Source organism: Lepisma saccharinum, chromosome 7 (genome assembly GCF_977018435.1).
Source record: "Lepisma saccharinum chromosome 7, izLepSacc3.1, whole genome shotgun sequence".
NCBI classification, from domain to species: Eukaryota; Metazoa; Arthropoda; class Insecta; order Zygentoma; family Lepismatidae; genus Lepisma; species Lepisma saccharinum.
The window spans coordinates 72,100,630-72,128,599 of NC_139235.1; the positions used below are offsets into that span (position 1 = coordinate 72,100,630).

The 27,970-nt window shown below is 37.8% G+C and overlaps 1 protein-coding gene across 1 annotated transcript; it reads right to left on the minus strand.

The window, feature by feature from the left end:
• Nucleotides 1-804: 804 nt before the first annotated feature.
• Nucleotides 805-27,616, minus strand: LOC145990263 (uncharacterized). Its single transcript, XM_083125938.1, has 6 exons — nt 27,605-27,616; nt 17,434-17,531; nt 12,192-12,293; nt 8,548-8,661; nt 2,773-3,236; nt 805-905 (listed from the first exon to the last, which is right to left on the minus strand). Exons 3-6 carry the CDS (start codon nt 12,219-12,221, stop codon nt 830-832), a joined length of 684 nt encoding a protein of 227 aa, XP_082982064.1. The 5' UTR covers nt 12,222-12,293; nt 17,434-17,531; nt 27,605-27,616; the 3' UTR covers nt 805-829.
• Between the last annotated feature and the right edge of the window lie 354 nt (nt 27,617-27,970).

Below are 27,970 nucleotides of genomic sequence, written 5' to 3' on the forward strand. Positions count from 1 at the left end.
AAGGGGGAGGGATGGCCCCCTACAATCCCCCTTGAGCCCACAACTGGAAAAAGACTTTGGTTTCTGGGTTCTAAGGTAGTGAGTTACTACGCTATTGAATGCAATGACAGTTTCTCCTTCGCGTTTGCAGTTTCATCATAACTATATCAGTTTTTTTTTATTTTATAGAAATTAATATTCCTCATTTGATTTATCACAAAATACGAATGTAATTAGTTTCACAGTAGTAACGAATATATCTCCCACAATTTTTAGTAAAACACAATTGTTCTTGTTTGTATGCAATATTATTTTTAACTTTGCACCGGGTATCGAACCCGGGACCCCTTGATTACAAGGTTACCATGCAACCACTGCACCATCGGGTAAACCCTGTTAAACCATAAAATAAGTTAGACACCCTACATTCTAGTTAAACTCGAGTCCCCATTTGTCTTGTATATTTGGTTATTTTATTTTAATTTTCTTTACATTGGCTAATGTGATCTTAGCTCGCGTTAATTCGAAGAAAACCCTTAAAATTTTTCAACGCCATCTCCTGGTGGGGACTTGCGGACCTCCTGGAGAGAAACTGAAGGTAAGGCGCTGTGCGCTCTCCCTAACGAGGAGTATCAGAACTACCAAGAGTGCTCAATAACTACCGGTGCTCAGTCAAGCGTGGTGAAGGGTGACTGCCATAAGCGGGATTGCTCTGGATATAAAATTACTTACTCTGTGGTAAAACATGGTGTGTGTGTGTGTGTGTGTGTGTCGTTGGCGTAGGTGTTACTGATTGTTCTGAAAAAATACAAAGATGTAGATGTTATGGTTTATTGCTGAGTAAAAGGTGTTACATAATGGAATAGGTTTCCGTGGCGCTGAGTCTTGTAGATGGTGTGTGCGAAGATCCGTGATGGTGGCGATATCTGAAACGAGTGATAGATAAGAATAAATAAGACGGAGTTATAAATCTGGAATGTGTTTTCGTTATTGAGAAGGAAAGGCGAGTAAAATGTGAGGTGAATAGGTAATGAGTGTTAGAGTATATACAGTCGGGAATGTGGTTTTGTAAGAGTAGGGGTAATATGTACAAGGTGAGTGAGATGCTTGTTTCGCAAGGTCGCCGAGTCTGGAGCCGAAGGCGTTTGTCGGTACAGCTTTGTACTGCGTTGCGCGTGTGTCAGTAAAAGTGGTTTGAATCGGAGGGATAATGTCAAGGTGAGTGAGATGCCTGTAGGTGTGGCAAGGTTATCCGGTCCGTGGTATGTTGTCAAGGTTGTGAGCATAAAATGTAGATGGGAGTGAGTTCCGTGAATACGTAAGTGGTGTCAGGTAAATGGAAGAATGTCGTTACATGTTTGGGAGAAGGTGAAGGTGAACAAGATGTGTCGAGGTGTCCTTGGTGTGAGTGTATATATTGTGAGTGCAGAGTCGATGTGTGGTATGAGTGTGTTTCCAGCAGATTTTTGGTGCTTGCAGTAACAAGTAGGTAAGTATGTGGTATTGGAGGTTAGTGGGAGAATGTGTTTGGTTCGAGTGGTACGTTAGAGTATGGTAATAATATAAACGTTTGTATTGTTACAGGTTGGATTGAAGGTTTGTTTGTTTCGATTGATTGCGTTAGGTCAAATGAAATGTCGAACGACACGGCATATTGGCGTTTTTGTGTGGACGTGGAGATTGGTGGTAAAGGGGAGATGTTAATAACAATGGGTAAACATGATGACGCCGATCCGTTTTCGATGGCGAAGTGGTTTTACGGACCAAGCGATAAATGTAGGTTCGAAACGAATGTGGAAAATGAAAAAGTTTGTATGTGCGAGTCGTTCATGCTCCACAATAGATTACCTGCATATAATCATTACAGTTTCGTCACCGATAATGAGTCTGTGATTCGTGAGATGTTGAGGACTGGGGAATTAAGTGGTCCGTTTTACATTCATGCTGCCTAAGAGAATTTCAGGCAGAAGTGTGTGTGTATGGAGAGGGAGAGGGTGAACTTTGGGAAGGAAGTGTGGTCGTTAAAAAAATGTACAACACAATATGAAATCAGGAAAGGGAATCCGATGAAATTAAATCTAGAGCATATAAGTATGCCGAAAGGTACTCTATATGCTACTTTGGAGGAGTTTGTTAGATGTAAAGTGGGTGAGCATACGATAGGAAGAGTGGGTGGCTTCCAAAATTGTTTTATCTTCGATACGGGGAAAATGTCGCGGTTGAAGGAGGCTATGGATGCGGCGCACGACGAATTTCTGTATGGTTGGAATGCGGTGTGGGGGTATTTAAGTCTGTTTTATGGCCGTCTGACACCTAGGTACACAATAGGGGATATGTTCATGGGTGATATTCCGGATGATATGAATTTAGTTGAGTGTCATTATGTGGAAAAATATAAATATTTACAGATATATAGTGTGTTCGGCAGTTTCTTTGACCAACAAGTTCAATCGAAAGAGGGTTTGTACTCCTCATTTTTTCCTGGCAGTGAGAATAAACGTGTCAAATTAACGTCCATGTTATCCTCATTGACAGAAAGAAAAGAGAAGACCGAAGAAGAAGTGGTGTCGACAAAAAGTTCAGAGGATAGAAAAGAAAATGGAGAAGAAGAAGAATTGGTAGGAAAAGAGGAAGAGGAGAAAGAAGACTCAATTGTGACTGTGGAAGACTTGTCGAGCATCTCGTCCCCGTCACTGTTAGCATCAGATTTATTCGCCAAAGAATAAACAAAGTACGGAACATAGTATGGTGAGTGTGTAGCATTAAAGTATGTTTAAACGTTTTGGTACTTACCTTCTGCATGTTACGGAGAGGTTGATGATCGTTTGCACACCAATGGTGAAGTGTCCTCCTGTTTGATTTGTGTATTTGATATTGCCGTGGGGTATAAAGCCATTACAGGCGGCCGAGATATTGTAGAGGTATATGAGGTGGAGGGGTTGTTGGCCCGCGGGACGGATGTGGAGGTTGCACCCAAAAGATCTGCTAGGGATAGAGGAGGTTGTGAAACGGTGGATTGTGTTTGGGGTTGTGGAGGGGAAAGTGGGGGTGCTGTTGGTTGAAGGTGCGGAGGTAGTGACGGTGGTGGTAGATTCGGAAGGAACCCCGCCACCACGGCCACCAGGAACCATAGTGGGAGTCGCTGCAAGGGGTAAGTAAATGATCTCTGCACGACGTTCCAAAACACACGATGATTGCCAGATGACACAGCCGTCCACCTCAATGGTATCTTGTTGCAGTGTCTCCACGGTTCGAACCTGGACAGAAAACAAACAAACAAAAATCACCATAAGTATGTGTGAGATGGAGGAAGTAGTGTGACTTGTTTTGTATTCACAGGGCCCATCACCAACAGCAGGAGGAGGATCACAAAGTTTCCCAGGGGAGTATTGCCTACTAAGCATGAAAACACACCGAGGCGAGCCTTGCGAGCAAGACAGTAAGGATAGTAACGAGACGTCGTACTATCTGCAGTACATTGTGCGGAGGGAGCACAGAAACGAATTTCTTCAGATCCTAGAAGCGAACGCCATGCGGATAGAGAAGGAGATACAAGGACTGATCACCCTCTATACAAGTATGCAGCAGATGCGGAAGGAAAGTCCCGAGACAGATGTTTTTTTTTTTTCAAAATGTACTACAAGACCCTGTGAAATCCCATTGGACCCTACGAAGAAGCTATGAATTGTACAAATTTTTTTGAAAAGAAAATTTTGTAGGTGTCGATAAAAACCTTGCGGCAAAGTACGATATAAAATAATAATAATGGTGATGGTGTCGAGTACTATGTGTTTGTACACAATAGGTGAATAAAAAATCACTGACCGAGATGTTGTTGTTGTTCGAATCCTCCTCCCCCATGAAATCAAGTTGTGATAGTATGAAAAAAGAATACTTACACCAGCGATAGTGTTTGGTAGATGCGACGACGACACGACGAGTAGCGTGTATCCATGGTTCCAACGAGAACAGTTGTATGATTGTGCTAACAAGAAAAGATTTGTGGAATAAATACCGGTGATTGTGGGTCATGTATACGAGTGGAATCGGGTAAAGAAATTACCTAAGAGAATTGCTGGAAGTTGTTGTAGGTTTCGAGTATGGTTACGTAATATATTATGCGGTCGATTACATATGGTTACATAATGTTATGCGGTCATTACATATGGTTACGTAATATATTATGCAGTTGATTGCATAAAAGGTCAGAGCAGTAGCAGGGTAGAGAGTGGCGAGAGAGAGAGGGAAAGTGGGACAAACATGTAATGGTTGTGAAAATACAGAACAAGTTGGGTGTGTGGTTGTCAGGACGAGGATTCGAACCTACGACCTTTCAATTCGAAGTCTGTCATGTAAACCACTCACCTAACTTGTCCAGTATGCATCCTTGCATGTAATATCTTGTATTTATCGAACGTGGAAGACAATGAATAAGGGCATTGAATATTGGAACACTGACAGAAAGAACTGAAGAAATTGTGGATCTAATGGAGAGAAGAGGAATCAACATCTTTGAAATGAGTGAAACAAAATGGTAAGGAAGAATATAAATTAAATTGATGAAAGACCATAAACTGTACTGGGCAGGTATTGAAGAGGGCAGGAGAAGTGGGGTTGGATTTGTAGTCAGAAGTGGGATAAGTGAGGAAGTAGAAAGGGTAAATGACAGAATAATAAAACTAAAAATGAACTTAAGAGGGAAAGTAATAGAAATTATTCAATTGAATGCCTCACAAACAGGATGTACAAGGGAGGAGAAAGGAGAATTTGACGAAGACTTGGAAGAACATGTAGGAAAGAAATGGCAAATTGTGATGGGTGATTTTAATGCACAAGTGGGAAGAGACAAGAAAGGATATACAGAAATACTTGGAGTAGATGGATGGGGAAGAAAGGAGGCTACTGGACTTTTGTAAGAGAAATATGACAGCCATAAAATTACAAGATACAGTTGGAATAATGAACAACATTAAAGTAATACCCAGTGAGAACTTAAGACAGTGACCACAGGTTACTAGTAGGAGATCTGACTGGATTGAAAATACAATATAGAAAGGAGGAACAAGAGAGAAGGATAAAAGTGTGGAAATTGAAGGATTAGATGATAAAGAGAAATAACAAGAAATATTGCGTACTAAAGTGCCAAGAGATGAACCCAAAGGAGTAGAAACAGAATGGATAAGATTTAAAACAGAAGTAGTAGAGGCAGCCGGAAAGGTATGTGGAATGACAAGCAAGAAAAGAAAGAAGAAATAAACACAGTGGTGGAATAAAAGAACTAGAATGGCAGTGAAAAAGAAAAATTATGCATTTAGACAATAGTTTAAAGTTAAATCACAAAATGCACGAAAAGAAGAAAGAGGCAAGAACAGTAGTAAAGGAGGAAAGAAGAAACTGGATGGAAGAATAGGCCAAAGTGCTGGAAGATGTAGATGGGAACAAGAAAGTACTATATGGATTAGTGAGAAAGGAGAAGAGAAAGAAAAGACAGCTGTAAGCTAAGGTATGAAAGGGAAAACATTGTCGAAGATGAAGAAATAAGGAGAATGTGGAGAAATCATTTCAAGAAATTGCTGAACGTCAAGAAATGAAATGATCATGAAGAAGTGAAGGAAAAAATATATTGGACAATGAAAGAGAGAGACAAAAGAAAGATGCAGGCAGTAGAGATGGAATTTTTAAGATGTAGGCAGTAGTGATGAAATTTTTAAGGAGTATATTGGGGAAGACTAGAAGGGACAGAATAAGGAATGAGGAGATCTGACAGACAGTGGGGTGGTGAAGATTCAGACACGGATGAGATGGTTCAGACACATGAAGAGGATGGATGCAGAAAGACTACCAGTAAGAGCTTACGATGCACAAGGAGTGGGAATAAGGCCAAGGGGGAGACCAAGATGTCGGTGGAAAGAGCAGATACCATTAGGAGAAGAGGAAAGAGTGCAACACAGTGAAAGACTAGAATGGAGAGGCTTTATAATGATACCGCCAAGTTATGTTTGGCCGAGGTTTTACAACATTTAATTTTTAAATCTACATTTTGTGGAATGTGATCTATGTTATTGTTCGACCGATCAGATTTCTTCATTATATTTCAAATTTCATGAAAATTGATACATCAAATCAAAAGTTTTCAACCTCGAAAAATTAGCAAAAAAATCACAATACTTCCTTGCCGTTTTGCATGCTTTGCACAATGAATGGAGTTTGTTCTCACTTTCTTAGTTATTTTAATTCATTTTTCATTAACAGTATATTTTAAACTCAATTTTTTTATATTTTGCATGGTAGAAATGCTCAAAAATAATTGCAAGTAATCTCCTTGACTATGTTGATTTCAGTGTGGAAAATCGTAGTAGTACAAAAATAACACTTTTCCCGCTATAATTGTGCAAACATGTATAGTATTTTCTCTCTTTTAAAAGGTAAGAAATCATGAAGCAAATTCAAATCTGTTGCAAAGTCATCTTTTATTAGGTTTAGAAGGAATTACAAGGTAAATATTTCAACAATATTGTTACAAAATTGCTTTTTCTATTCATGAATATTCGATAGTAATCTGTGAATACGGAAAAAGAATGAGGATTGGACACACTGATGGGCATGGCATGATGGAAAAAGGATGATACAGTTGTGCATGTGAGGCAACGCCTATTTCTCATCCAAGACGACTTTATTTTTAATGTTTTGAAAGTTGGACATGTATAATAAGTGAACTGAAGTGCGTGTACTTGGATGTTTTCAGATGCAATACACGTGATTGACGTCAACGGAATCAGGAAGTATAAAAGATATCAGGATAAGTATTGGTTTTCCGCATCTCCTATTGGTGAAAGTCCATCATTCCTCCATGATTCATGAAAGTTGACTTAGATGAGTGCAACCAAAGTAATTCCTAACACCAGGCATCTGCACAAGCAACATAATATCGGGCATAAGTATTGCCAATGTGGTGAAAATAACGATTTCTTTACGTTGAGAATCTTGTATAGAAATAGTTTGCTATGATTATTTTACATAATAAGGAAAAATTGTACATAATTATTTTGTAACTGACTTTTATATGACTGTCCACACAAGTCATTCAGACATTTGTTAATCCATGTTAAACTAAACCACTTTGTACTGTATTACTACATTAAAAATTTTGGCCAAGTTTTAAGGACGTAATTGTTTATCATTTCTATATTGAATAATACATCTGTTATTAATTCGATGTTTATGTTTTATTAAGAAAAAAAAAGGGGTTTCGGTGACAATTCATTTAAAACCACTTCTCATTTTTGATGGTTCACCTCGTCTATGTTTGAATGATGATGGAATGCTTAACCACTTTGTTCACACTTCTCTCAGCAATGTGTCTACTACGTGCTTTTTCTTATGATTAGGTTCCAAACCATAATCTATCATTACATATCTGAGGCTGGTTCCCAAGATCTAACTGAGCTTGACCTCTATGCTGACCCAGCCAGAGGCAGGAAATGGCAAAGGATGATGACAAAATTATTGCAATACAAAATGTGATTCAAATCATCTCATCTCAAAAACTAACTTGAAAAGTAGAACATTTTCAAAATAGCAGAATTCAAAATTAAATGTGCAATAAAAATGTTTCTATACTATAAGTATTAACAAGAGAGTGTTGTTATGGATGTGCCTAATGAAAATGTGCACGGGCCAGAAAATATCCCACATAACAAACCATTCGTAGCATATCCACTTGGTTTAGAAATATTGACCCTGGCATACTTACCAGATTTTGCTCAGAAATATGTAGCATAAGACTTTGACAGGAAATGGTAAGACCACTGGCCTTTGGCTGGAGGTGACAGGAGGCGAAGCGAGGGATTAAAAAGGTGTGATGAAAGCGACACGGGATCTTTTTGCTTGGAATCGACGGAGAAGCAGAATCCACTGGTCTATTTGTAAACCGAACAGGGTAAGCTATTCTTCACCCTAATTTGCCATTCACATTGCTGTCAAAGTGTCAACTCGAAACATGCTTTTACTTAATGTAACTTTGTGTTCATACCTGGCCCGTTCGGGGCTGACTCTACCATCTCATAATAATTCGGGAGGGGCAAGTTACATCCTTTAATTAAGATCCCCACGTTCATGATGGAACACTATGCATTGATATTCTGTACATTTTTTTTTCTTATGTTCTTTCATGATTTTGAACTAGGCTCAGGGAAGGATTAAAATAATTTCCCCCATAACCTATAGGAAACAGCATCCTGCATAATGAATGCCATCCTGAAAACTATTACCTTTGTTGTACAAGGTTGGTATATAAGACCAAAACAGTGTACAAGATTTGAAGATTTATAGCTTCCAAAAAATATAATATTTCTTGTATTGCTTCCCTGTGGGGCTGCAAATGACTTAACAATGAGGATATTTCATCCTGAGTTCTTGCTGCCAATGTTTAATGTTTTTACTTTTCATCCTGACATGTCAATATACTTTTCATGCATGCAATTCAGCATGATGTTCATATACAGTATTGGCTTTATCACAGCCCTGATTGCAAATGAATGGAATAAACATACATTAAAGATGACTTACCTGATTTAGTTCCCTTGCAGAGGATGCATCACAGGACATGGGCGTAATATCTCCACTTGTTGATTCCAGGCTTCCATATCTTCCACTGCCTTTTCCATGCATCCAATCCAAGATCTGTTGGTTTGAAACAATTATTGCATGTAGATATCATTCAGTTTTCACAGTTATCAACCAAGTAAAGAGGATTAGTGATTTGTTAATATTTCAGTTGATTTTTTTCAATTTTTAACAACTGTATCTTTAACCTTTACATGTATTATGGTCGATTTCTCGACCATGCAGTTGATTACGAAATTCCTGTTTTTTTATTATACAAAATTCCTGTTTTTTTATTATCTTGATACTTTTCTGTTATGTCGGAAACTCTTAAAGTGGGCTAAACAAATCTTTAGCATGTCATGTGGATGCACCCCCCAGTCCAAATTTACGTATGGAAGATGGTGCAAATTTTAAATTCTTACACTTATTTGACAAAAAATGTTATAACTCGTAGACTACTTGACCAATCTACTTCGGGTAACTTTTGTTTTGCAGCTAAAACATCAGGGCATGCAACTGTGTAGAAATCAAAATGCCAAAGCCAATAAAAGGGGTTGGATGGGCCGCAGCCCCCAACTTTCAATTAAAAAATCATAAAAATGGGGAGTTTGCCCCCTCTTCCCCTGCTATTTTGAGAAGGGGACGCATATTTAGCTTTATTTTCAAAGAATGGTCATTTTCCAACCGAATGAAAGTCATTTCACGTTCCTGGGTGCATTACATTATCGAATATGTGAAAAACTACCCATTTCTTTTTCATTGAATGTTGGGGGCCACAGCCCACCCAACCCCTGTTATTGGTTTTGGCATTTTGATTCTGCACGTTTACATGCCCTGATGTTTTAGCTGCAACACAAAAGTTACCCGAAGTAGATCGGTCAAATAGTCTAAGAGTTATAACATTTTTTGTCAAATAAGTGTACGAATTTAAAATTTGCACCAAAGGCCTTGGCGAATGGTTACTTTCTGACGAATCCCTCGGCAGAGTAAAAGTTACAATCAACCAGACAATTATTCTTGTTGTCAGTTTTTGTCACAGGATCAAAGGATTCCTATTGTTTCTAACAAGACCCTACCCAATGGGATAGTTGTAATCAAGCACAGTGCACTTCAAACCATGGATCCTGATTAGCATATCTGAGCACAAACTGGAGTTAATTTTGACAGAGAGCAACAGAAATAAAGAGAAGATACGGTTCCTTTGACAACAAATCTCATCCGAATGATTTTGGATTTGAAGGGGGGATGTCACAGCAGGCATCAAATACTAATACTTTAAAATTGCTCCTTGCCTATAATACGTAAATAAATTGGATGATCGCCCACCACTGCTGAGGCATGTGGGAGTGAGGCACTCGAAGGTTATTGCAACAAAGGTTTAATAAGTCTTCAACTGTGCACACTAATTTAATGATTCATGTTTATCAACAATACTATCAACAATATAAAAAATTATACTTTTTCCTATGGTGGTACTGAAAATCATAATTTTGGAACAGGCTTCTTCATAAATAATAGAATTATCTCAGCCCTTAAAAACAGTAGAATTTATTAATCATAGGATATCATATCCAATTTTACAGGGTAGGTGGTGTAAAATTATTTTAATAAACATACATGCACCAATGGAAGATAAAGATGATGATAAAGATGATTTTTATGCAGAGTTAGAACAGGTCTTTGATAAATATTCTCAGTATGATATGAAAATTCTGTTAGGTGACTGTAATGCACAGATTGGCAAAGAAGAGACATTTAAACCTCTAAATTAATTGCTAAATTAAGAGAAAGACTCGCAGTGATAAATCATAAGCAACAAAATCTAAAAGTTATAAAATTTAATACAGGAAAATTTGCTGATGAAAAAATTAAGAAAGACTAGCAAATTAAATTGTCAAATATATTTGATGTTTTGCAGGATTTAAATGATGATGAAAATATAAATGAAACAAACGTAAATAAGAATTGGGAGCACATACGTAATGCAATAGAATCAGCAGCTAAAGAAAGTATAGGATACCATAAACCAAGAAAAAGTAAGCCATGGTTTGATAATGAATGTCATAATCTAATAGAAATAAGAAATTAGGCTAGACTTAGGTGGTTAAATAACTCTGATGATACAAATCTAAGCAATGATAATAGAATAAAGCGAGAAGTTAACCGCACGTTTAGAAGTAAAAAGAGAGATAACCTGAAAAGCAAAATTAACGAAATTGAAACAAACAGCAAAAACAAAAATATATCAGATTTATATAAAGGTGTACATGAATTTAGAAAGGGGTGGCAACCTAAAGTAAACTTGATAAAAGATAGACTGTGATTTTTTGGCTGACCCAAGTGATATTCTATTTTAAATAGATGGAAGAGCTACTTTAACGACCTTTTAAATGTTCATGTAGGAGATAAATCAGAAGTAAATGAAGTACACACAGCAGAACCTTTAGTTCCAGAACCTAACTTGACTGAAGTTAAAGATGCTATTAAAAGGCTAAAGAATAACAAAGCACCTGACATTGATTTAATACCAACTGAGTTAATTAAATATGGTGGAAATTCGTTAATATGTCAAATTAATAAATTAATTTGTTTAATATGGAATAAAGAAGATATCCCTCAACAGAGAAAAGAACCCATAATTATTCCTGTGTTTGAAAAAGGTGATAAAATGAACTGCAATAATTACCGTGGAATTTCTCTACTCTCAACAACATATAAAATATTATCTAACATTCTCTTAAAAAGACTAACCCCATATGCTAATGAAATTATAGGTGATTATCGTAACAGATCAACTACAGATCAAATTTTTCACATCAGACAGGCATTTGAGAAAAAGTAGAAATATAATTAAAATGTCCATCAGCTATTCATTGATTTCAAAAAAGCATATGATTCAGTCAAAAGATATAAATTATATAATATATTAGTCGAGTTTGGAATACCTAAGAAGCTTGTTAATATGATAAAAGTATGCACCAGTGAAACAGAAAGTAAAATTCATGTGGGTATTTATTAATGTGCCTGACAAATTTATAATTCATGATGGGTTAAAACAAGGAGATGCAATATCTGCATTGCTCTTTAATTGTGCCTTAGAATATGCTGTTAGGAGGGTAAAAGAAACTAACGAAGGACTAAAATTAAATGGTGGGAGAGGAAAGAGGAGTTTACAGGATTCTTGTTGGGAAACCTGATGGTAAAACCAAGACGAAGATGGAGTGACAACGTTGAGATGGACCTAAAGGAAATCGGTAGGGATGGAAAAGAGTATATAGATCTTGCTCAGAATAGGGACGGGACAGACGGAAGACCTGTGTTGCTGCAGCCATGAACCTTCAGATTTAAGAAGGCTAGAGAGTTAGTTAGTTAGTTAATCAACAATGCTGAACATATGATTTTTTCATTCTGGCAACAAACAAATGCACACACTTAGTTTCCCTGATTTTCCAGATATTATAGGTAATCGGCAGTTTTAGCAGGTGATGTTCCCCCCATAGATAAGTCCAAGGTAACGACACTCATATCAATGGATACTTTGTATAAACCTCATCACTTGAAACTCAACTTGAAGGTGAAATAATTATGCATTAAAGCCAACTTACGTGATTTATTTCCCATTGCAGACGATGCATGTTAACTTCTCTACTTGTTTGCAGGAGCACTCCAGGTCTTCTATGGATTCCTCCAGGATTCCAACCCAAAGCCTACAACAGTGGAGGTACAATATATTTTATTAGGGGTTCACAGATACGACAATAACTTATCTGATATAAAACTGCAAATGTTCCATGAAGAACACAAATAAGCATTGCTTTTACTATACATTCATAAAGAAAACAAAATTACAAAATTTTGCCCTAAAGTTTGTTTGTCAAAGTTTTACGTTAACTTTATGCAAAGAATGTAACCAAGTTTAGAACAGTGAGTTTTTAATGTAAATGTAAAGTGTTCAATTTGCATTAAGGGTAATAATCAGTACATCAAACTGAATTGGAGTTTATCCACACAAATTACAGAGACCAAACAATTTGGAATTTACAAGAAATTTTACAAAGCAGTCCAAATCCAGTGTAAGAACAATGTGATAAACCCACATACGAGAGCCAAAAAGCACTCTGTGTGGATTATAATCTCACTTTCATGTGGATACAAGAAACCGTGAACTCCAGATGCAAGTAAAATCACTTCTACCAGATCTTCCCCATTGGATGAGTAACACCTGCTGTAGTAAATTTATCCATTGTTGTATAACTGAATACATACTAATACACTATGTTGCCATTCGCCATCGGACGCCCCTCAAAAAGTGCTCGGGATCATCTGTACATGTCATACAACCTATAAAAGGCGTTGCAGGTTGAGAATACACTCATACCAGCTACAGAAGTCAATATGGACAGACGACGCGAACTGAGTGGGTCGGAAAGAGGGATGATCATTGGAGCCCACAGGTTTGGCCATTCGACCCGTGAGATTTCCAACAAATTTCAGATACCCCGGTCGACAGTGAGTGATGTTATCGTGAAGTGGAAGCGAGAGAGGGTCATGACATGCTGACCCAGACCCAGTAAACCGAAAATATTAACAGATCGTGACCGTTGATGCTTGAAACGTGTGGTGAAGTGAAACCGGAAGGCGTCGTTACAGATGGTGGCACGGGAGTTTCGATCGGCTTCCAGTAGTGCTGCAAGTGATCGTACTGTCCGCCAGGAGATCGTCGCACTTGGTTTTCATGGTTGTGCAGCAGTTCACAAGCTGCATATCACAGCCTGCAATGCGACCCGTCGGTTACAGTGGTGCAAGGAACGCCGCCATTGGACTCTCGAACAATGGAAATCCGTCCTATGGAGTGATGAATCGCACTACCAGATGTGGCGGTCCGATGGACGTGTGTGGGTGTGGCGTATGCCCGGTGAACGCTGTTTACAGGACTGTATCATACCCACAGTGAAATTCGGCGGAGGTGGCATCATTGTGTGGTCCTGCTTTTCGTGGTATGGTCTTGGTCCTCTTGTTTTAGTTTGGGGAAACATGAATGCCGATGCGTACCAAAAAGTTCTGGACAATTCTGTGCTACCGTCATTGTGGGAACAATTCGGTATTAGCCCATACCTGTTTCAGAACGACAATGCTCCATGTCATACGGCAGGCATTATCAACACGTGGTTCGAGGACATGGGTGTGATTGGCCAGCCCAAACTCCAGATATCAACCCCATTGAACACCTTTGGGACGAGTTGGAGCGCTGCTTGAGAGCCAGGCCATGCTGCCCAAAAAACACCACTGAGCTGTTTACCGCTTTGCAGGAGGAATGGGGCAAGATTCCCGTCGACACGTATCGTAAATTGGTGGAAAGTCTTCCTCAAAGGGTTGCGGACGTCATTGCGGCAAAAGGTGGCCCTACACGATACTGATGTGGTGCTGCAACCAGATTAACGTACTGGTATGGAGTGTCCAGTGACGAATGGCAACATAGTGTATATAAAGTAAATTGGATCAAAGAATCTTATTTACGTGGGTTGGATACTCAACAGTGGCAACACTGCTATATGAATGCCATGAAATGGAACCAGTGCTTCACTACAGTATTATACCATGATAGTTTGACACCTAACTTACATCTCAGTAGATGGACTGTCGAGAGCAATAGAGTATCGTTGGAGGTCTAATGTTGTGTTTGCGTAGTCAGAACCTTATTAATGTGAAAGTTGGGTGATTCTTGTGTACGGCTGTGATGGTGTTATCTTAACGCATACTGTACTTCAACGACAGACAGTCAATGCCCAGTATTACTGTTCATTTTTGGAACATAGCCTAAGGCTTGCATTGTGAAAGAGGTGGCTGAATCTTCCCATCATTTTCCAGGACAATGCTCAGGCACATTTAGTGCAGCATGTGGCCAATTTATTAGCTCGATAGGGGTGGCAGGTGCTCTACCATCCTCCTTACTTTCCGGACTTAAGTCCCTGTGACTTTGATTTGATCCCTAAGCTGAAGGGCATTCACTTCCAAACTGTTCTTCAGGCAATAGACTGACCGCTCCTTTCGAACCATCAACAGAACAAGCGCTGCTACAGGTATACTACAACTTCCGCATCGCTGGCAATGGGTTGTACACAATGCTAGTGACTATATTGAAGAGTTGTAAATGTTTCACAGAGGTATCTGCTTTGGATCACTTGTAAACAAATAGTTGTCACTATTAAGTCTCCAACCCACGTATAAAAAAAAATAATAAAAAAAAAGGGACATTATGGATCAAAAACGACAGCATCTGCACCCAGTCTGCAGTCGCATGTTATCTTCTCCCCTAGCCAAAAATGAACACACTGAATTTATTTATGGATATCCCTTCTATCAAAATACACAGTAGTGCTTAATTTATGATTTTCATATTGCCAATACTTAGTGATCTAACCTTTAGGTACAAACTTTCCCGATAGCAGCCCTCTCAAAATTTCAGTGTTCATCCAGTATTATGAGAACAATTTGAGAGTTTCATAAAAACAAGAGTAGTGGACTCCAGTCTCGAAACCCAGAAAACAATGATGATGGAAGTCGATGTGCCCAGTACGTGCTGGTATATGGAGTTTAGTTTTTTTTAGTAGTGGCATAAACTGGATAAATATTTAGTTCTCATGCTATAGTCATAAGTAGGAAAAGGATTTTAAGGTGTAAAATAATGGTCGGGGAAAATAAAAAAAAGGTTCTGTGAATGTTTTCAAAAAGATGCTGATAAAATGTCTTTATTCAGGTCTAAGCCAGTTGCATTAACATTTTTTATTCAGCACTATGTGCCATCTATGTATAATATACATGGACTGCATACAGAAATGTGGTTCTGTCGTATAGGTTTTGTTGAAGTTCGTGTTTTGTCTTGCAGGTTTTGCTACATTATCTTGGGAACTATTGGGGCAGCAATGATTATGCAATATGTCCGGATAAATATCTACCAATAAGAAATTAAATTATCTCGGCAACCAATAGTGATAGGATCGTCCGGTTTCATTTGTCTGAAAGAGAAACTCAACAAGTTTTATCGCCAAGAGGTGGAAGGTGGCGCACACTGCTGGAGTGCATTCGCTTCGCGTTTGTTTACAAGTGAGCAAAATGGCTTCATTTACAGTGCAGCAGAAAGTTGAGTGCTGTCTTTGATTTGCTGAATTCAAGTCTCCTGTTATCGTACAGTGAAAATTGAGACAACAATATGGACAGGAACCACCAGAGCGTCAATCCATTGTTCGATGGCATAAACAATTGTTGGAAGGAAGGAAGGCAGTGGCACAAAACGTGTGAGTGAGGCAAAAGTGGAGGCAGTTCGGGAAGCTTTTCAATGCAACCGACGGAAAGTGATTAGATGGGCAAGTACACAACTTGAAATCCCTCAATCAACTGTGCATGGCATTGTATACAAAAGTTTGTGGCTTAGAGCTTATCGAAAGAAGAAGTTCGCTATTGAAATGTTATCGCGCATTGATGAAGACAATGAATTCCTAAAATGAGTACCATTTTCTGACGAAGCCACTTTTCATACATCAGGTAAAGTGAATAGACATAATTGCAGGATATGGGGTGAGGAAAATCCCCACTTCGTGGTAGAACATGAAAGGGACAGTCCCAAATTAAATGTGTGGTGTGCGTTAACTCATGATTCTGTGATCGGGCCTTTTTTCTTTGAAGAGGGTACAGTTAGAGGAAACACATACTTGGAAATGTTGAAACATCATGCTGTACGCCGTATACCACATGGATACATTTCAACAGGATGGGGCTCCTCCGCATTACGCATGGAATGTCAGAAACTTCCTCGATCACTATTTCCCACCGAACTGGATTGGAAGGGAAGGACCTATTCAATGGCCCCCTGATTTGAACCACTAGACTTCTTTCTATGGGGGTACATCAAGACACTCGTGTATTAAACACCAAAATACACAAGGGAGTAATCCTATTGAGTTGTTAAATAAAATTATTGAAAATATGCTAATAAATATTAGAGTACAAGACTTGGACGATCTTAGGCAAAGAAATATCGCTGCATGTGAATCTGTGATGCCTGAAATGTTACAAAACACCTGGAGGGAGGTTGAGTACCACCTTGATGTTTGTCAAGCAACCAAAGGAGAACGTGGAGATCTATTAAGGTGAGTGCATTCGTGGCCACATCCAAAGTGAATATTATTTCAGTGAAAAGTTATGCCAATACTAGAATTGCACTAAGTGTAATATGGAACTCTTTGAGAATGTACAGAAATTACTAGTACGGTTTATTTATTTCAAATTTAAATTATTTTGTCAATCATGACTATGAGAATGTATTACATAGACTGAACCTTAGGTCAGATAGCAGAAGTAATCTTGAAATCTCATTTGTGGAGAATATATTGACTGACAAAATGCCCCCAAGATTCTTATGAAATTGGGAATAAAAAAAACAACAATATCCGATATTTGAAATTACAGAATCTTTCTTGTCATTGTTAAACATCTTGGTTTTTCTTTTTTTTTTTTACTTCACACAGCACATTAAATAAGGTTTTAAATTAACAAACTCAAATTATCCATGCCTATCTCCACTCGTATTGTTTGGCACAATGTGAAGATCAAAATCTCCTAAATACTCAATATGATCTAAACCCAAAATCAGCACACACTTTCAATTCTTGGTTAATCGCTACCAAGCTCATACATGTTAAGCTCTTGTTATTGTCATTAATAAGCACTGTTTGTAAAAGTCCTTTCTTTCCCTTTTGTTCCTCTGGGATAAATCGAAGATAAAGGGCTCGAACTTCTAAACTATTGCATCTATTTGCAAAGGCAAAGTTCAAAATTTTCTGTACTTACACAAATTCCCCATTTTTTTTTTCAAAGATGCAGCATGGACATTACATATCTTTGTAGAGTTGTCTTTTGTCATCCTTCCCTCCAAATTTGGGTCGGTGCTAGAAGCAACATTACGGAAATTGTTTCAAAACCTGGCAACACTGACACCTTTTTAAAATGTTTTAATTTTTTAGCAAAGAAGTATCAGTCTGATTTCAACGAAACTTGGAATGGTTGTAGGATTGATCGATTTAATTAAGATTTTTGGGTGGGTCGGCACTTCACGCCACTTTGCACCCTTCAATATATATATGGTTGTAGAAATGTATCACTGCAACATATATTCTTCTTCTGATTTAACACTAATTATTGGGAGGTACAATGAATACATTTCACCTGTGCTAAAAGCCCAGTCTTTAAGGAAGAAAAAACAGAACAATTGAAGGTCTCGGGATTAAAACATGGTGATATTTTGGTCATTATTGAGTTACAAAGTTAAATAGTGTCAAACTGAATCCATGGTGTAAATGTTATTTAAGGTGTAACGTTACCAAATATAAAATACTATTGTATGGTTTGAGAATTATTAAGACTTTTAAATTACAGTTATTCACAAAGTATTATAGATTTATTGATATATTATGAAAGTTTACACTATTTGGAGCATTTCTGAAAAATCCTGAAGGTGACAGGTGCCACCGTTCCCTAGATATATCAAATCAAAAATATCCAATATGGTGGAGTCTTTTCACGATAGCTGCCATCAGCACGCAGATGGTGATTAGCTACTCGACTGAATATGTGTTAAGTGGTATAACAATTGATTCTACCAAGTCTGTTGCATTTATCGAAAAGTCAATGATTCTGAACTTAACCGCAGGACTGTGATAACGACACACGTTTCTGGTAATGTCCTCCATTTGGAGACACATCTTATGGCACATCTTTCATTAAAATATATTAAAACTTATATAGTTTCAAAGTTTATAAATTAGGCTACAACTTTTATTCAAAACAATTTCTTATTATTTAATTTGTTCAAAAGTTAAAGTCAAAAACTTCAGAAAGCACTAGAAAAAATTCACTTTTTAAACATTATTTTTTAAATCAATGCAAAACCACCAACATTATCGAAAAATTAAATAATCCTTTTTGTAGCCTATCTAATGAGGATTAAGACTTAAAAAGATCACCTGTCTATGATCGTTGGTTACAGAGATATAGGTCATTAACAGAGTCTGCGAAATAGTTGTTTAGGGGGACGGGGATTTTGCACTACTAGTAGTGTTCTAACAACTGACCAAAATTCAGCTTTTACGGAATTATTCCTGACATTGGCCTTTTTTTGTCCTTCATTAACTGGGCTATATGTTTATTCATACTGTTCATGGTTGTCTGGATGCCACTATCCGGCCCTTCCCCACAAATGTAAAAAACACCACTACTAAAATGAATGACACAAGTTACATCCAGTGGCGCAGGATGTACAGGGGTACATTGTACTCCCCAAATTCTTGAAGGGGAGTACTGTAACCCCCTAAATATAGTGGGGTACTGTAACCACCTAAATATGTAAAGTGCTACTGTTAAAAGGACCTATTTTCAATTTGCCCAATAAAAAGGCGTATATTGTTTATAACATAAAAATTGTCTTCCTTACCACAGAAATTCAAACCATCCTAAACTTATTCTACTACATTGTGCTTGCTACTAGTTAGTTCATTGGCCTATGTTCTTGGACCTCTTTAAGGAGATGAAAATTGTTTAAAATGTGTGTGGAACGATGGCATCAGATTTGCTTTCAGAAAATCACGCTGCAGAAGAATGCTGCTTTGCCTAAGAGGGGAAGGGGGATACACTTTTCCAAAGAAGTGGTCGCATCGATTTGAAGATAAGATACAAATCAGAAGAGTATATGACTGACCCCATTTCCTTTTGAATATTTAAAATGAAATCTTCCAAAATGAAATACTTAACACGAAAGAGACGAGACACTACAAACCAACTTCAGGGGTACAATGTACTCCTGTACCTCACCCATATTTTACATAACTTTGTAAGAGGGTGTTCGGAAAACTATAGGGGAAAGTGGGGCACTTTGCAACAAAGGCACGTTGCAACAGTGCTTTTTCTGTTATGTAGGATGGCTCTACTGCGTTGTGCTTTCTGTCATTCCAACACACGTTGGTAGGTGTCTCTGATGAACCGTTTGTTACGCCAGTTTTTCAGATGTTGTCAGAGTGGAGGAAGAAAGAAGAATTTTGAGGACGGTGAGTAATTTTTAAGAATCTCTTACAATTTTTAATACGCAATTCCTATAAATGACCACAGCATGCAACATGTGGTCAATTGAAAGCATGTTTATTGAAGGTGTGGAATGTGATATTGCTTTTCATGTTATGCAATTTTTGTGGAGCCAAGAATAGCTTTCTTAATCAAACATGTCGGTGAGGCAAGTTGCAACAGATGTTGCAACTAACCCCACAATGTTGCAAACTGCCCCATGACAGACCAGCGCTTTAGTAAGATGTTGAATGTAATTGTTCACTGCCCCGAATGTGATAAATCGAAATACGGTTTATTGTTTACTAATTTTACAATCCTTTCAAGTAAAAGAAAAATGTGATCGCATATATTTAGTCCTATATTCAGTAACCAACACACATTTTGAATTTTCACTTATTTATTCTTATACAAAATTACACGCACGTCAGTACGGCAAGAAAACACTATATTTCACTTAGTAGTGCTAGATATATACGTAAATTGTGAATGAATTTTTGTTTATAATCATGTGCATGTAATTTCTACTAGCAGCACGAAACATTAATATTGTTATGCTTTCTGATATGGTCTCTTTCGTCTTGCAGATTTATTTCTAAAAAATTGTTCCTTCTTATGTTTCCGCCGAAACTATTGTTGTCGAATTGCTGTATAATTGTTGCTGTATTATTATTATTTCTATTGTTTCAGGTAGCCTGCAAGATGAGGAACTACAAGAGGAAGACCCAAAAGGGGACTACACCGCCTGATGTGATGGATAGAGCAGCAAATTTTGTCCTGGAACACGAAGATGGCAAAAATGTCCGCTTAAGACCGTGGAAAGTGTTTTCAGAGGAAGAAGAGAATATCTTCAAAATGTACTTGCAGCGTTCCAGTGAGATTATGTTCGGATTAACACCACAGGACAGGAAGTGTGAAAATTGGCTCATCTCTGTGCAGTTAAGTTTGATATAAGTGCTCCTTCATCGTGGTCTGTAAACCGAATGGCTGGTATTGAATGGTTCAGGGGATTCCTACAGAGAAACAAAGATCTTTCGGTGCGCTTGCCTGAATCAACTTCTTTAGCACGAATGTCCAGTTTCAACAAAGAAAATGTGCGCATGTTTTTTGACAAAGTTTCTGAAGTTCTGTCCAGAAACAATTATTCATCCTCAAGAATTTGGAACATGGATGAAACTGGTGTCACAACTGTCATGAAACAAAATAAGGTTGTAGCTCGAAAAGGAACAAAACAGGTTGGCATAGTGAGCAGTGCAGAAAGAGGTGAACTTGTGACAGTTGCAGTGGCAGTTAGTGCTCAAGGGACTTTTATACCTCCAATGCTAATATTTCCACGTAAGAACGTTCGGGACCATTTCATTCAAGATGGCCCAACAGACTGCATTGGAGCAGCTACTGGTTCAGGTTGGATGATTGAGGAAACGTTTGTCCAATTCATTCGACACTTCATTTCTCAGGTGAATCCTAACGAAAACTCCCCTGTGCTTCTTTTCATTGATAATCACTCTTCCCATCTCAGCTGTGAAGCTTTAGATGAATGCAAAAAAAAATATATATTACCCTTTTGTCATTTCCTCCACACTGTTCGCATCAACTACAACCGTTAGATGTCAGTGTTTTTGGTCCATTTAAGAAAGTGTGTGGCCGAGTAATTGATTCTTGGCATAAGAATCATCCAGGAAAAACTCTTACAATCTACGACATAACACAGATAGTTAAAACAGCATTTCTGAAATCAGTTACCCCCACCAACATAACATCAGGTTTTGTTCAAACAGGAATATTTACCTTCAATTCTGAGGTATTCCAAGAAAGCGACTTTGCGTCGTGTTTCGTTTCAGATCGACGAAATCCAGCACAACAGGTAGATAGTAGGCCTCCCGTATCTGATAGTGATGACATAGTCCAAACTGCCAGGTGCGATGCACTGGCAACTAAATCATCTTCAGGTGATGTTCAAAATGAGCATTTGCTTTTGCAAATTGAAATGCTGGGTCCAAGTGGCACACAAATGTCTTCAGTAGTGAGTAGACCTAAAGTTTCCTTCTCTCCTGAAAATGTTCGTCCATACCCAAAGGCTAAACCCAGGAAAATGACGAATCGTAAACGTAAACGAAGTGCCATACTAACACACACACCTGAAAAAAAGGCTTTGGAAGATGCAAAGAAGAGTAGAGCAAAGGAAAAGGGCAAGAAGAAAATTATGTGCAAGAATACATTATTCCAAAGTTCTTGCAAAGAATATCACTGTTTAGTGTGTGGAGAATCCTACAAAGAAGAAGAAGACTGGGTGCAGTGCAAACAATGCAAAATGTGGTCCCATTGGCTGAGCGCTGAGAGAAATCCTTATTATGTGTGCATTGATTGCAAATAGTGTCATTCAGACAACGCATAATCCCTGTTGCAACGTACCCCAAACACTGTTGCAACTTACCCCAAGCATGGGGCACATAGCAACACTCGGACCTGCTTTAAATTAACAGACTTTTCTCACTTGAGGTTCAAAATTAAAATTTCATATTTGTTTCTTAAGTAGCCAAAAGATGTATCATTTCATAGCATATTTGTAACTTGTTCCAACTGTAACAGTTTTTGAATAAAAAAAATTAAACTGAAAAGTGTTGCAAAGTCCCCCAACTTCCCCTACTTAAGCCTATATATTAAGAGATTTTGAAAATAGAGTCCCGATTAGCCTATCTGAGCATGAAGTGAATCTAGAATAAGTTTTAATAACTTCAGAGTGGAAACCGAAACAAAAATAAGCAAAAACAAGAACGAGAAGGACCTCGCCACACAGGAGGCTAGATGAGGCTGTGACAATTCTCGACTAATCGCATCACGATATCATTCCTAGGTGAAATGACATTTTTACTAGACATTTAAACAGGGTGCAATTTGCAATATTATCAGAGGAGGGGGACTTGCTTTTACCTATGTATTAGGTATACTTACAATTGGACATTAATTGCTTAAAATCTAATTTTGGTATCACAAACACAACACCATTTTAAGTTAAACCCTAAAGTCAATCTGTAAGAGAATTACTTTAGTCAGATGAACGCACGAGATAAATGAAACTCACTGCAGGTTCTATTGGTAGATTTTGGATTGTATTCACAAGGTATTTGGAGTGAGATGGGAATGTTCGATTGATTTATTGGTTTATTTTGCTCGCATTTCTGTCACTTTTGGCTAATCGCGAAGATGAAGATTGGTAATGATATAATGAAATTGATGAACATTCACATTCCCAACCTGGGACCTCTGGCATCAAAGCACCCTATGTCAACCCCTCTGCCACTGAAGCCGGTGTGATGGGAATGTGTTTTGGATTTTGTTGGTATGCTAAAATATTTTACTGTGACGCACAAATGCTTTTGCTTACATTAAAATTTGCCTTTTCACATAAACGAGAAACTGACATGTCACCCTAAAACACATGCATGTAACTGCATTTAATACTACTACATATGAAAATAAACCTTGGGCGGCTCTTCATATTATCCACCCAAGATCGAAGAGAAAAAAAACAACTTTTGAGCGAATGGCTTTCCTTGCTTCCTCTGACATCTGAAGGATTTCGGTTTTGTATATGTAATGATAGTACTTTCAGTGCTTGAAGAGTGTCATTAGGTACAGCTTATTATATAACAAATAAATGCTTTGTCAAATGTTTCACAAATATTTCAAAGTTAGACTTATTCCGAGTTGATTGGGAACCATCTCAACTCAGTTTTTTCTTTTTTAATACAACACCCTACAGATGTCTGAGTAAATACCAAATACATGACTTCTAAAAGACATTGGATGTGGTACACATCTGCCATAAATTGTTTAAATATGTTTTTATGCGTAGGTATGGGACTTTAAAATTAGAATGAACAGAACTGAAGTGGAACTCTATAAGTATGATATATTCAATAATGTGGTTTCTATATCCATTGGGTGGGAGATGATTATTCCTGGTTGGGGTGGCTCAAGATCATCCTCACTCCCTTTAGTCTCAACCTGCATTAAAATGAATAGATGTGCATCTTTGTTCGCAATTTTTGACATTTTGAACTCCACATTTTCGTTAAATCTAAATAAACCAGAACGAGGTCCAGAGCTTTATATGCTTCAGAATTGTCATGTGATTTTAAAATCTGTTTTTTATTATTATTATTATTATTTAGAAAAACAAATTCTAAGAAAAGCAAAGAAAAAACAATTCTTGAAGCTTTCCTGGCAGCGAATATTGAAGAGGCTTTCTCGGGCAATCAGCTAGGTGATTTGATCGCCCGAGAAAACTTCTTCAAATAAAAAAATATTTATGCAAATTTTGCATTAAATAACAGGACACTTGTGTGTGCTGTTCTAAAATAGAATATTTCCCATGGCTTCACATTATACCTAGGTATCAAGGACGTATTTAGGGGGGGTCCAGGGGGTCCAGACCCCCACCCCTCAAAAGACTTAAGTAAATAATCAAAACAAAACAGCATGGTAACTACTTTAGTTAGCGTTGTTGACATAGCCAAAGAGATGGATAATGTTAAAATTACGTTTCTGGTACTCCTTGATTATACCAAGGCATTTGACTCCATAAAACCACAACCTCTTGGCAGAGAAATTGAAATTATCGGCATAATAGATAAAGAATTGTTATAGTTTCAGTCTTATTTAATGAACAGGCAACAATGTGTAAAATTTGTACATGAGAATCAGTCGTGCATATCTAAATGGCTTGGCATCAAACAAGGAGTACCACAAGGAAGTATTCTAGGACCTATCCTCTTTTCCATATACATCAAAGATTTTAATGAAGCACTAAAACACTGCAAACACCATTAAGAAACAGTGCAATGGCCCCAGAAGCATTACAACAGGACCTCAATTCAATATCTAAATGGTCTGAATGAAATGCACTCAAGTTGAACTCACCTAAAATCTTATCTTTTAACTCTAGGCTCAACTAGTAATCTCAAAAAGTTAGAACAATTAAAACTCCCCCTCCCTACACTGAATAATTCAAGAATACATAAACAGGGTGGCTACTCTAGGACCATGATAAAATTCAAGTATAATTCCCGGTTTTCAAGGTGAACTGTCCAAAAATTCAAGAGTGCAAGCAGATGTTTTCTCTATTTCAACCTTAGGTAACAGTTCGTTATATCGGAGACACTTTTCTTCAAATTTACAGGAGAAAATACTTACGGAAATCAGTTTCTGTAGCATTGTCGAAGTTCTTCGAGGTATTTTCTTTCATCTTTTAATCTATTTCAGCCAGAAATCAATTCCAGTTGCTTCAATTTAAGCGAAAATGTAACCACGCCATTTCTTAACTATGTTTGCCTAACCTAACTTGAATGGTTTTTGGGGCTATTCGTGGATGGTTATACAATCCCAAATGGTTTTTGGGGCTATGCATGAATGGTTTTTGGGGCTATCCATGAATGGTTTGTGAGGCTCACACCATGATATGCGTTCCGTAACACTTCAAGAAATGGCTTATTTTAGTGTAAAAAATGTGTCTAATCGTGTGAAAACCTTAATGGCACCTTCAAATATGTTCCGCAATACACAATTGGTAAGTACGAACCATACGAAACACAAAATATCTGATTTTTGATTAGATTTTAATATAAAATTTTGGGTGCGTCAGCACTTAGGCTATTTGACACTCGTACTTTATACGGGGTCCAGCCCCTTACCATGACTAAAAGAACATAACTGTCGTGTCGTAACTAAAATAATAAAATGTTCTGACTGGTTAAAAGCTGAGGCTGTTAAAAGGCACTCAGCACATATAAGGACAAAACACAGGACAACACAGAATTATACTGGCCAATGGGGCCAGTCGCCAGAGCCTCGTTAGTCTGAAGTCCAGGGTGTACTATGTGGAAGTGAGGTTGACTATTGGGTGCACTACGTGGAAGGATCACCCCTTACACCCCAAAATATCTGATTTTAAAAGTGTCTCTGATATAACGAACTGATACCCAACCTTACATATTTCCACCTCTCACCTCCCCACCCCCACACACAAATATGTATTAACAATTCAATTGAATGGTAGGCTATATATATTTAAGGTGCAGAGTTTATATTTGCCATTTCGCATACTCAGATTAGAAATACATCTACAAACACAAGTCACAAATGTTACGGGATATAGTAATCTATGAAAAATTGTTAATTGTATAACTATTACAAATTTACCTAATCATGATAGTAAAACAATCAACTTCAAGGTATCTCATCATGCAATAATCTTCTGTATGTCAGATAGACTGTTCTACAAATGTCACTGAGAAAGCAAACGGACTGAGATAATTCTGTTTCATTTTCCAAGGAGCTTTCTTTTCTATTCCTTCCTTGATAAAAATAAAAGCTAAACTATGAAAAAATTGCCTCAGGGCATTAATACATATGTATAAATTCAATGGGATTTGGATTAATAGAAGTTGCAATTTTTCACGTCTACAAAAAAAAATTCAAGCAGAATTCACGCATAATTCCCAGAGCCAATAATTCATACATAATTTCTGGAATTCAAAGAATTCCTAATGAGTAGCCATCCTGATAAACTAGAAACAGCATGCAATCTCAGCATAATATTGGACGAGAATCTACACTGAGGTTCTCATGTCACACAAACAGTTAAAAACTTGGTAGCCAAACAAAAATCACTTTTTACACTCAAACATATGCTAAGCAAAGAAATAAACATGTGTTTTTGTAACTGAAGAAGGTACGTTTCCGCAAATGGTTTGTGGGGCTATGTGTCAATGGTTCTTGGGGCTATGTGATAATGGTGTGTGGGGCTATGCATACTTTTTTCGAAACAAATTTTTAACTATTGTAACCTATACGTGACCCTACATAACCTAACCTTACCGGAAATGGTTCGTAGGGCTATGCGTCAATGGTTTGTGGGGTAAATATGCGATAACGCCCGGACACATTTAACTCGTTTATTTCCTTAATTTTACCACTGGTACTTACCTTTTCTGCATTGCGGAACATTCTTTAAGGTGAAGTTATGCCTTTTCCCATAAAATAGTGTTAACTTTTCATATTACGAGTGATTATTTGTCATCCTTGTTCTGCTTTGGTAACAGACAATATGGCATGCACTCCTCATGAATCATCGCACGTCATGATGCGCCAGCTTGTGTTTTTTCAGTGCGCAAGCAGTGTTTCAAACCTTCATGACGGAAAATTACGTACTATTTCGATTTTTTTTTTCATGTTTACCTCCACAAACCATGCACGTTAGCCCTAAAAACCATCCACGGGTAGCCCCACAAACCATTCACGTTAGCCCCAAAATCCATCCATGGGTAGCCCCACAAACCATTGACGTTAGCTCCAAAAACCATCCACGGATAGCCCCACAAACCATTCACACAAGGTTAGGTTAGGCCTGTTAGGTTAGGTTCTATTAGCACTCATTTCACCCCTAAATTCATCGAAAAAAGAACGCGCGGCGAACATAGATAAAAATAGAAATTTTCGTAAAAAGAAGGCACGTCTGGAAACACTGCAGAGATCGCGTGACTTTCAACGCTCTCGCCATCTGCACGCACACAATGGAAACGGCATAATGTGGCAGAAAATGCCAATTTCTTACGTAAAAAGTGATTAATTCTTGTTCGGCAGCATTAAACTACGAAGTTTTTACTTTCCGTGAAAGAAAATACCTCCAAGAACGTCCAGAATGCTAAAGAAATTCATTTCAGTAAGTAATTTCTCCTGTAAATTTGAAGAAATCCATCCGGGCGATATCGCATATTTACCGTTTGTGGAGCTACGTAGGTATTTTTTGGTGGAGTGGGGTGGAAACACTGCATGCCGACTACGGTAGTGAAACTGTGACCGCCATTTAGCGTGTTACTGAAGGGAAAAAGAAACGAACAAAACTTACTTCATACGTCGAAAATACAGATTACTTCCGTGAAGAAAACGAAATGGCACCTTCAAGAATCCTTAGGAATGAAGAATACGTAAGTACCAATGTGAAAAAGAAGAAAATAAAGGAATTTCAGGCGTTTCCGGGATACTTAACATTCAGAAAATGCTCATGTAATATTCAAAATCCACTATGACAGTAGGCACAGTAAGTATTATTTTTCAATAAACAGCAACAAAACAAAACAAAAAACATGCTCCGTGAGGGGATTGCAACTTGAGTGTCAACTGTCAATTTGTCGGGGATCGGAGCAGTGTTGCCACAATATGAGGGCACAATTTCCCTTTCCAAGGGACAAAATTTCCATTTTTGGACCATTTT

Excerpts from the sequence above, each read along its gene's own strand:
- LOC145990263 (XM_083125938.1), bottom strand. The coding sequence starts at position 12,221 with ATGCATCGTCTGCAATGGGAAATAAATCAC. Across the intron at positions 8,662-12,191 it reads TGCAATGGGAAATAAATCAC|ATCTTGGATTGGATGCATGG; the intron begins GTAAGTTGGCTT and ends TCAAACCAACAG. Across the intron at positions 906-2,772 it reads CTCTCCGTAACATGCAGAAG|ATATCGCCACCATCACGGAT; the intron begins GTAAGTACCAAA and ends CACTCGTTTCAG.